This window comes from Alosa sapidissima, chromosome 5, assembly GCF_018492685.1.
Source record: "Alosa sapidissima isolate fAloSap1 chromosome 5, fAloSap1.pri, whole genome shotgun sequence".
NCBI classification, from domain to species: domain Eukaryota; kingdom Metazoa; phylum Chordata; class Actinopteri; order Clupeiformes; family Clupeidae; genus Alosa; species Alosa sapidissima.
In genome coordinates, this window is record NC_055961.1 from 6,282,876 (window position 1) to 6,293,409 (window position 10,534).

General features: G+C 40.3%; 2 protein-coding genes across 5 annotated transcripts; one reads left to right on the top strand and one right to left on the bottom strand.

The window, feature by feature from the left end:
- Positions 1 to 4,495: 4,495 nt before the first annotated feature.
- On the top strand, positions 4,496 to 6,598 carry LOC121709235 (P2X purinoceptor 7-like). Of its 3 annotated transcripts, XR_006031870.1 has the most exons (5): positions 4,496 to 4,837; positions 5,036 to 5,105; positions 5,647 to 5,801; positions 6,017 to 6,061; positions 6,231 to 6,598. XR_006031870.1 is itself a non-coding variant. In XM_042092459.1 (4 exons), the coding sequence occupies exons 1-4, from the start codon at positions 4,716 to 4,718 to the stop codon at positions 6,385 to 6,387; spliced, it is 504 nt and encodes a 167-aa protein (XP_041948393.1). In that variant the 5' UTR covers positions 4,496 to 4,715; the 3' UTR covers positions 6,388 to 6,598. The 3 variants fall into 3 exon arrangements, 2 of the variants coding, with proteins under 2 accessions (XP_041948393.1, XP_041948394.1); XM_042092459.1 differs by lacking the exon at positions 6,017 to 6,061; XM_042092460.1 differs by lacking the exons at positions 5,647 to 5,801; positions 6,017 to 6,061.
- LOC121709226 lies at positions 6,377 to 10,311 on the bottom strand. 2 transcript variants are annotated; one of them, XM_042092445.1, is made up of 11 exons: positions 9,717 to 10,311; positions 9,014 to 9,212; positions 8,661 to 8,892; positions 8,232 to 8,505; positions 7,962 to 8,142; positions 7,768 to 7,844; positions 7,493 to 7,673; positions 7,163 to 7,411; positions 6,882 to 7,053; positions 6,640 to 6,788; positions 6,377 to 6,546 (listed from the first exon to the last, which is right to left on the bottom strand). In XM_042092445.1, exons 1-11 carry the CDS (start codon positions 9,984 to 9,986, stop codon positions 6,377 to 6,379), a joined length of 2,154 nt encoding a protein of 717 aa, XP_041948379.1. In that variant the 5' UTR covers positions 9,987 to 10,311. The 2 variants fall into 2 exon arrangements, with proteins under 2 accessions (XP_041948379.1, XP_041948380.1); XM_042092446.1 differs by lacking the exon at positions 9,717 to 10,311 and having other exon boundaries at positions 9,014 to 9,696.
- Between the last annotated feature and the right edge of the window lie 223 nt (positions 10,312 to 10,534).

Below are 10,534 nucleotides of genomic sequence, written 5' to 3' on the forward strand. Positions count from 1 at the left end.
AAGTAATGAAGTACAAATACTTTGTAGATATTTCAGATATTTTTACTTTACTTGACTATTTATTTTTGAGGCGACTTTTTATTTTTACTCCTTACATTTTAACACGAACATCGGTACTTTCTACTCCTTACATTTTACTAAACTGGCTTGCTACTTTTGTTTCAAATAATTTCAGTGGAGTTACCGTTATTATTTTTCGCGTCATCAATAGCAGATGGGAATATACGTTGCACTTAATGCACCACTACAAGATGACTCGACAGATTTGGGCGGCATTCTAGGGGTGTGATTGGCAAAGGTAAAAAATAAAAAAAATAAATGTACGAAGCCCCCCCCCCCCGATGGTTCGAGTACTTTAGTGTACTATAGTGTTGGCTACCGTATATATATTTCCATGACCTACACTTCATAAAATTCATGGGGCAAATCCTATGCAAGGGTGGCACTAGAAAAGGGTCTTAAAGGAAATATATTTGGGGCAAATACTAGGGGGGTCCGGGGGCATGCCCCCCCCGGAAGAACATTTTGGAAAAATAACCCTTTAAATGATGACATCTGATTACTTTTACGGGGAGTATTGATACATTGATATGCATATATTTCAAACATTATAGCATATTACAATACAGCCTATAAGGCCTAAAGAAAACTCATTTATAATAGAGCAAAGTAGCCTAGGCCTACACAAGACTAAACCAAATATTTAATTATTTATTACCAAATCATTGCAGCTTAATGGCAGTAACGTTAACGTTAGCAAGTAGTAGTATGTCTCAATTAAATTTAGTCAAAAATGCCCTCCTCCTCTCCTCGCGTTTGGTGCTTCCCTAACTTCTAGCTGCAGTGCAGCCTATATCCTTAGCAATAAATAGATGCAGCCAGCGGCGCCGGAACGAGTTTGAAAGTGGGGGTGCAAAAAAAAAAAAAAAAAGCTGGTTTCGGGCTGGGTTCCCAAGGCCAACTATTCACGCACGTTTTCACGTGGGATATTACGATATAAGATAGTCTAATAAGAATTTTAAAAATAGTCTAACAAAAATTGTCATTATGTTAGGTGCTGTGTAGTGATTTCGGGTGGTTTCATTCAAGCTGATTGGACTGCAAGTAGCGTCTTTTTACGCACAGAGTGATTTAGTCTAGGCTACAAATTCTAAATGAATAATCTGGTAAAATAAACTGCGCCTGATATTGACAGACACAGACACACCAGCATAACCTGAATTTCCATTTAAGGAATAAAGGAGGTAGTCTATAGCCTACAATAATAATGATCACAATCTCCATTTTCTGTCCTGTGCACGCAGCCTTGTCAATGACTGTGATGAAAAGATCTGCACGTAACCTACTTGCTACATTTTGAAGGTTAGCGTAAAAGGTCCCCCGGTAACCTGTCACTGTTTATCCCCGTAAGAAAACGACACTAGAATTAGTTACCCAACTGTGCCTGTTCCCTTTGTGTTTGACTGTAATCATGTTATACATTAATTAGTGATTAAAAATGACCTTTCTGCGCTCCATATCTGTAACACGAACTGATCTGACCTGACTTGACCCGAGTTTACGTGTAAGCCTGTCTGTGCCTGTCAGCACTCATGATTCTACAACTTTTTACTGCATTGCCATGAACAAAGTAAAGGCAAAAAAGGTGATCTTTGGATCAGCATTGGGTCTTGAACAGGGATATAGTGGAGGCTAAACGAAAGTACATGTAAACGCAATTTACCCACCACTGAAATTTCAAAAATAGTTTATCCACCTCTTGTGTGCATATGCATTTTGAGTGTGTGTGTGTGTACATATGCAGTGTGAGTGTGTGTGTACATATGCAGTGTGTGCGTGTGTGTGTCTCTGTGAGAGTGTGTATGGACTATTTATGTGTGCATTCATCAGCAGCTATACGGTTCAGTGGCATTCATATGCTAATTCATATTCACTTCACACTATCACAAGGCTAACCCTAGAGAACAAAACAAAACAAAACCCTTAAAGTCTTCATATTGATCTTTTTCTCTCACTCTCTCTGGAACACAAAGCAAAACCTTTAAAATCCACATATTGATCTTTATTTTCTCACTCTCTATGGAATCTGACTGCACCTGTGAATGTCGGCTGTGCACCTGGGAACAAATTTTCTCCATTTATCTGTAATCTGTTGCTATGCCTTTAATTATCTCCAAATCTCTGCACAAATCGACTTCATATTCCCTGACAAATTCCCCAACACATTAAAAAACATAAGGCCTGTTTCTCTTTCGCTGTGTGAGTTAATACGCTTTTCAGAAGTAGCCTATTTCCTTTAAAAAGGACCACTTGAGTGAGATTGTATTTCACCGCCCTTTGGCATAATGTAGGGCATTGCAATGACTAAACATTCATTTCTGTTCTGTCGAGCAACAGGAAACATTATTCACTACAACCCAGTACTTTCATTCCAACGTCAATAGCTCCATTTCCTTATTATCTCCCAAACTCTCATTAACCCTTAATTAATGAAGTGACTGCTTTTCCTCTGTCACTCGTGCTTACCTCAGGGGTAATGCGAATGCGACAGGTCTTCAAATGAGCCACCAAAAAAAGCAGCACTGCTCTAGCTGGCAATGTGTTGTGAGTCTATGCAGAATGGGCTGATTTTCATGATGTACTATAATGTGTTGTGAGTCTATGCAGAATGGGCTGATTTTCATGATGAGTTGTGAGTCTATGCAGAATGGGCTGATTTTCATGATGTGTTGTGAGTCTATGCCGAATGGGCTGATTTTCATGATGTACTATAATGTGTTGTGAGTCTATGCAGAATGGGCTGATTTTCATGATGTACTATAATGTGTTGTGAGTCTATGCCGAATGGGCTGATTTTCATGATGAGTTGTGAGTCTATGCAGAATGGGCTGATTTTCATGATGTGTTATAATGTGTTGTGAGTCTATGCAGAATGGGCTGATTTTCATGATGTGTTATAATGTGTTGTGAGTCTATGCCGAATGGGCTGATTTTCATGATGTGTTATAATGTGTTGTGAGTCTATGCAGAATGGGCTGATTTTCATGATGTGTTATAATGTGTTGTGAGTCTATGCAGAATGGGCTGATTTTCATGATGTACTATAATGTGTTGTGAGTCTATGCCGAATGGGCTGATTTTCATGATGTACTATAATGTGTTGTGAGTCTATGCCGAATGGGCTGATTTTCATGATGTGTTGTGAGTCTATGCAGAATGGGCTGATTTTCATGATGTACTATAATGTGTTGTGAGTCTATGCAGAATGGGCTGATTTTCATGATGTGTTGTGAGTCTATGCAGAATGGGCTGATTTTCATGATGTACTATAATGTGTTGTGAGTCTATCCCGAATGGGCTGATTTTCATGATGTACTATAATGTGTTGTGAGTCTATGCCGAATGGGCTGATTTTCATGATGTACTATAATGTGTTGTGAGTCTATGCCGAATGGGCTGATTTTCATGATGTGTTATAATGTGTTGTGAGTCTATGCCGAATGGGCTGATTTTCATGATGTACTATAATGTGTTGTGAGTCTATCCCGAATGGGCTGATTTTCATGATGTACTATAATGTGTTGTGAGTCTATGCAGAATGGGCTGATTTTCATGATGTACTATAATGTGTTGTGAGTCTATGCAGAATGGGCTGATTTTCATGATGTGTTGTGAGTCTATGCAGAATGGGCTGATTTTCATGATGTACTATAATGTGTTGTGAGTCTATGCAGAATGGGCTGATTTTCATGATGTGTTGTGAGTCTATGCAGAATGGGCTGATTTTCATGATGTACTATAATGTGTTGTGAGTCTATCCCGAATGGGCTGATTTTCATGATGTACTATAATGTGTTGTGAGTCTATCCCGAATGGGCTGATTTTCATGATGTACTATAATGTGTTGTGAGTCTATGCAGAATGGGCTGATTTTCATGATGTACTATAATGTGTTGTGAGTCTATGCAGAATGGGCTGATTTTCATGATGTGTTGTGAGTCTATGCAGAATGGGCTGATTTTCATGATGTGTTATAATGTGTTGTGAGTCTATGCAGAATGGGCTGATTTTCATGATGTGTTATAATGTGTTGTGAGTCTATGCAGAATAGGCTGATTTTCATGATGTGTTGTGAGTCTATGCCGAATGGGCTGATTTTCATGATGTACTATAATGTGTTGTGAGTCTATGCAGAATGGGCTGATTTTCATGATGTACTATAATGTGTTGTGAGTCTATGCAGAATGGGCTGATTTTCATGATGTGTCTGCTTCTCTCTTCTGCTTCACACTGTTAGTTTATTTCTTCGTTTTTCTGCTGCCGTGTCATAGTTGTCTGCCCGGGTGTTGACCCAAAGTCTTGCCCCTGACCCGGAGCTCTGACTCAGCTTTTCCAGGGTCCCTCCGACGCTCCTGACCGTCCAGCCAAGCAGCTTGGGCATTCTGTTTGGTCTGTGCGGAGAGAGAGATCCATCAATCAGACCGGGCTCTTAAAGGGGCCCTATTATGGTATTATTTACTGTTTATTATTTAATTTGTTGGGTCTAATAGAATCGATTTACAACGTTGAAGTGTCGTCGGCCATATTATTTTTCATCATACGTCTATCAGTATTACAACCCCTATGTGAAACGCCCGGTTGCTGAGAATTTTGAGGGAGTTAGAATCTTGGCGCTGACAGAAACGTCTCGTCAGACATTTGTAAGTTAGGCGATTATGGCGTCAGTGCTGCCTTACCAATTTGAACCAGAATCCGACCCCGAAAGCGATAATGGAGCTGATGGAGCCAATGATGAGCGCGATGTTAGTCGTAGATTGGACCAAGACGTTTCACTGTGGTAAGTTTTTGTTTATTCTATTATCCACACCTGATTTATGAAATGTATCTCTATAGCCTAGCGTCTAATTTAGCCCGAGGCTAGTAGGCTACTCGTACTAACAAGCTTTATTTGCCTGCCTGACATGGAATATAAGTGAACTGCTTTTGTCTGCCAAAAATAGTTAGTTCTATAACTTATAACATCTTTGTTACTTAGGTGCACTTGTGGGAATTGTGCCACTATGCCTAGTGAAGTGGAGAACGTCTGCTGCAGAGAAATCACAAAGGTAAAACTGATAACTGTAACTTTATGCTAGGCTACTACACGGTTTGGTGTTTATTTCTATGGACTGACCTAATGTCCTAGCATAACATCCCCTTTAGATGAGTAGCTTAGGCCTACTAGTGAACTAGGCTACGCATGTTTATGACATCTCTAGCATAAAGCATCAGCATTACACTTGTAATGGTAAACGAGTGATCTCACCAGTTCATTGTAGTCTCAGCCAGGTGCATACTGTATTATAATCATTGTTATGTAAAAAAACTAATCAATGATACATTTTTATAATTAATATGTAATGGTAAACGAGTAATCTCACCAGTTCACTGTAGTCTCAGCCAGCTGCATACTGTATTATAAATCATTGTTATGTAATAAAAAAAACTAAATCAGTGATAACTTTTTTTTGTAAATAAAAGTCTGACAAGAAACCATGTGGCTTCCTGAATCAATATTGTCCATGCAGTCATGTAGCACTCTGAACAATGATGATGCCAAGGTCACTTGTTACACAGTAGTAGTTCTTGTCTTATTTTCTTTATTAGGTAGTAAGACGAATGAGCCAAGTGCCAATACCCATAATGTGCATGACAGAACATCCAGGCCTAGAACCTGTGTGTCTAAACCCATACAGTCTGCAAAATATCTACAACATTTACAAATATGATTACGGACCTGTTAGGCACAGAACAGAAGAAGAGTAAGTTACTTTGGCTGTAATAAGCTCTTACTAAACAAAACAAAAGCATTATTCTTATGTAATTTGTATGCATGTAAACATTGATGACAATAGTGCATAGCTTCTTCCATAGAGTATGAACCTTTGAGGTAATATTTGAAGAGTTTGGTTTCAAAATGCTATATCTCCATTTTTAAAAACATTAAAAAGTCATGTTATTCAATTGTGTATTTCAGATAATATCAATCAACTTGCTGTTTTGTTGTTTTGATTGAGTAAAGGTAAATCAATTAATGCCCAATTACAGTTCTACTGAAATTACTTGCAAAACAAATTGTAAAAAAATAATAATTATTTATCAAAGTTCTTTAAAATGGTCGATGTAGCGTTTTGGAACCAAACTCTTCATTTGAAAACAGTTGAACAGAGAACTGTGCCTTGTCCCTTCAGGCGTTTGAGGCATCTTGCCTATCGCAGCTTTGTAAGCTGGTGCTGGGGCTACTTAGGACCTAGTCGTCGGGTCATCATCCCGTCATGTGTGGTGCAGCGGATACGGCAGCAGTTCCCGTCTGGTGATTACATAGGCTTCAGACCACCTATTGATTGAAGCGGGAGACGTGACGGGCAACCAGCTCAGCCTTTGGAGTTTTCGGGAATTCTGCTGAGAGGTCTGGAGGGATGGGGATGGTCTTCAATTCCTCTGCAAAAGATGTAGGGTCCTCAAAAACTTCCTGCATGAGCAGCCTCATGAGTTCACGTACATAGTCTGGAAGATATAGCATTCAAATCCAATAAATGTATCCATAACAATCTGTAAACTGTTGTGGCTGTATTTAAAGAAACTCTTTAACAAACTTACTGAAGGTTGGATTTGTTTTCACGGGCTTCACAATGCCTTCCCCCCTCTTCGCCTTTGGAAAAACAACCTTGAAAACGGCCTGTCCTGTAGATGTTGTGGCTTGCTCCCGCATAGCATTTTCATTGTGGTGCATTGCTGCTAGATACAACCTATGGTAACAACACAGCAAAATTATTAAATACATAGAATGACTGACAGTCATCTCAATCAGTCACTTTTAAAATAATGACATTGTGTATTACCTGCACAACATTCCCATGAAGGGGAAAACTACATTCTTTGGTGCAAAACGTAGTATCAGGCTGTGGAAGGACTCTAGCGATGAGGTCTGGTGATGGTGGCTGAGTTTCTCTACATCCTTCAGGACTCTCTTGTTGAGCAGTATTTTCTCAGCTTTGTGAAGTGCAACTGATCCTTCAGTAAAATAAGAACACGTGGTGAAATATCAACCCCCCTGCATCACAACAAAAGACTGGAAAAATGTAATACTTGATTTTCTGAGCAAAGATAATTTGGCACATACCAGGTTGTAACCATTTGCTAGGGTCCCTTGAGACGTGGTCGGGATGCAGACATTTGGGGAAAAGGGGGTCTTCATGAACATGAACATTTTGTAGGTGGTTTAGCAGTGATGTCCATTTTGCCACCTTTTCTGGTCCAGTGCTTGATGACGTGGCACACCAGTAGACATGGTTTTTGATGCTCTGTAGCCACTTCTTCAGAACATCACAGTCTTCATTGTGCGAAGCTTTCTCAAGTTTCTTGGACAAACCTGTTTACCACACACACTGATTATACAATCTGTTAATTGCTAACTTCAAAGTTTAGGATATGAATTAGGAAAACACTTTACCTTTCTCAAAGTGCCAAACGTCATAGAACTGAGTTACGCTGCGTTCCCTCAGAAATTTCTGGATCTGTGGATGACGGTCTGTCACAATGTAATCCACCTTCAATCCATTCGACTCCAGATGATCTAGGCATCTTTTCAGTCCTTCCTTCTCCATATGATAGCTGCCACCTACTTCATTGCTCTGGTAGTGAATGGTCATTACAAACAAAAAACATTAGACAAAATCACACACTTTTAAGATTCAAATTCAAACAAATCCAAAGAGAGAAACATACCTGAACAAGTTGGATGTCCATAATGGTGTTGCTCTCCAGATTCATTAGAGTGTAGCTGCCAAACTTTGCGGAGTGCCCTAAAATAATGTATTACAGAGTGTGTAAAGCTTTTCAGCACACCATCAAGGGATGTCATATGATTCAGAATGCAAACTAATAATTTAGTTGCCAGAATATTTCAAATTTCTACAAACCTGGAGAATCAGCCCTCATGTCTCCTCCTACTGCAACCACCCCACCAAGGTGCAATTGATGCTGGAAATGACTCTGCTGATCCATCTTCCACTTGTGAACAATAGCCGGTTCCATGTAATTCCTTGCATGCCTTCTGAAGGTGTCATACTGAAATATCTGGAGTTGCATGGCCTTGCACAGCTTTAAAGAAAAGACAAATAAGAGGCGTTTTAGACCAGTTTAGTTCATCACTAGAAAGATTCACATGTTTGAAATGGTAAAATGCTTACCTTTTCCAGTTGGATGAAGGAGGTCCCTGTAAAGTAGGTAGCCGCAGAAAGTTGTAGGTTGCCGACAGGGGTACTTCCAACCATGGGCTGACTCTCCCACTCTCTGAAGTAACTGCAGTGTGGACATCGCTGAGTGAAAGCCACATAGGTTCCCATCCTTCGTCGTTGGAGATTACAGCCCTTCTTACACACTGGACAGTTTTCAAACAGCTGTTTGAGGCAGCTTTCAAAAACAATATACTTTTCCTCATCATGTGTGGACTGTGTCTCAAACCTAACAGATTAGAAACACAACATAATATTAGCTTTTAAATATGTTTTCTAGAATATTAGCAATGTTGTATCGCTGGTAACCATATACTGAAAACAGTAGCCAATACTGCTTTTAGTACAGCCAATACTAAACAGTAGCCAATGCTAAAAACTTACGAGATGTCAGATTCCTCTGTAAGTACAGAATCTCCAGGGTTGTAAGTCGAGTCCAGAGGCTCCTTATGAAATTCATTTGAGGAGTCGCTCTCCTCCTCGTCCTCCAACTCAAGCCGTGGTCTCTTGCTAGGTCGACAGCCTGGGCCCTTTATTGGTGTAGACGCCAGTGGTGAGTCTATACCAGAAATTATTCCAGTGCCTACACTGAGAAGAGGCAGCTTTGTCTGGATACCTACGAATAATATAGACACATCTTATTAGAAAATAAAAAATAATTCAGCTGATGATTTTGTCCTGGGTACTGAAGATATAATACAGAGTAGACCTTGGTTAACAACTACATCACACAATACCTTTGCTTCTCATGTGTGCCGTTTTCAGCGATCCCATGGACAACTGTGTGCCGACTGAAGTCGTCTTCAATGGCGCACTTTGTACTCCCACAGAATGCATTCCCACGGTGTTACTTGTCTGGGTTCCCGCCGAAATAAGCTGAGGAGAGTCGGTCTGACATCCGACGTGCTGGAAGGGGCTATATGGGGCACTGGAGTCCTGTAATTATAACACCAAAATCTGTTACGAAAATAATTTTATACAACCTAACAGTTAACATCTGAAACAAAAACTATAACCATTCAACCAAATAGTACCCCTCACATAGCTGACGTTAATTGTCCGTAGACGGACTCTGTTACCGTTTAGAATTTGTTTGAGATCCCCCGCGAAAACTAACGTTAACTTATAACGTTAGGCTACAAATAACACCAGTGACAAATTAATCAGCCTTGCGTCAAGACTACAGACTACTACTTCGCTCTACTTCAACATGGTAGCCTCACTATCAGAGCTAACTGCTACACATTGGTTTAATTATACCACTGAGCTTGCTTTTAAGCTACTGTAATTACACCTTTGCTCAGCTCAGACCACGAACTTAGTCAGCCTCTAGCACTAGCAGTTAGCTATCTCCGCTCGCAAGCTTGTAGGGTTAATTACCCAACTAACGTCAACCTTACACACAACAACTTTTGTTAATATCAAAAAAGGTTTACTTACATGTCGAGCGACATCTTCACCCATAGGGCCACACAAAGTTGGAACAGCATCTTCCCTCAGAGCAAGCAGCTTCGCAAATCCTGTGCTGAACAAACGCAGGTTGCTGAAGCAGCCATCCGTGAAGTGACGGGGACACAGAAAAATGGTCGGTAAAGTTGGGGGAATAGAGTTAAAAATAAACTCTAGCCAACAGGTATGTGTAGGCTCTGCCTTTGGCAAAGCATACAAGGGAGACGTCCCTTCACAACGAAGAAAACACCTTCTACCCATTGCTAACCGAAACTTTACTTGCTGAGAAACGCGAAATCGAACTGTTCTAGACTGACTGTGAAATCATCTGATGACGCTGTCCCATTTACTCCCAGCAAAAGTACGAGGTTACGTCACCTCGTACCGGAACTAAAATAAAGCAACGGCTGAAATTCGCATCGAGGCGTTTCTAGGCAGCTCAGTAGTCTGTCTTTGCGATATTCATTTACTCCCCCCTAGTGGTTACTTTTGATATTGTGTCTTTGCCGACCATTTACATACACAAAAAGCTATGTAATCCACGATAGGACAAGGAAAAAACGAAAAAGCATAATAGCACCCCTTTAACACCGATTCTGTATTCCACACAGCCTTTTACACAGTTACAGGGTTTTAACACCAATTCTGTATTCCACACAGCCTTTTACACAGAGTTACAGGGTTTGCTGTCCTTTCTGAAGCCTGGCTCTTTAAGCTAGCAGGAGTCCAGTACGGTTACTGAACGTCACATTGGACAAAGTGTTGACTGCAGTTTAGGTAAAAATGCAGGATATCACGTTAACCACACA

What these genes read in the sequence shown, in the direction of transcription:
- LOC121709235 (XM_042092459.1), top strand. Translation starts at nt 4,716, where the DNA reads ATGGCGTCAGTGCTGCCTTACCAATTTGAACCAGAATCCGACCCCGAA. An exon ending in GCTGCAGAGAAATCACAAAG is followed by an intron (nt 5,106 to 5,646) that starts GTAAAACTGATA and finishes TTTCTTTATTAG; the next exon opens with GTAGTAAGACGAATGAGCCA. An exon ending in AGGCACAGAACAGAAGAAGA is followed by an intron (nt 5,802 to 6,230) that starts GTAAGTTACTTT and finishes TTGTCCCTTCAG; the next exon opens with GCGTTTGAGGCATCTTGCCT.
- LOC121709226 (XM_042092445.1), bottom strand. Translation starts at nt 9,986, where the DNA reads ATGGGTAGAAGGTGTTTTCTTCGTTGTGAAGGGACGTCTCCCTTGTAT. An exon ending in ACAGAGGAATCTGACATCTC is followed by an intron (nt 8,506 to 8,660) that starts GTAAGTTTTTAG and finishes CTAATCTGTTAG; the next exon opens with GTTTGAGACACAGTCCACAC. An exon ending in CCTTCATCCAACTGGAAAAG is followed by an intron (nt 8,143 to 8,231) that starts GTAAGCATTTTA and finishes TTTTCTTTAAAG; the next exon opens with CTGTGCAAGGCCATGCAACT.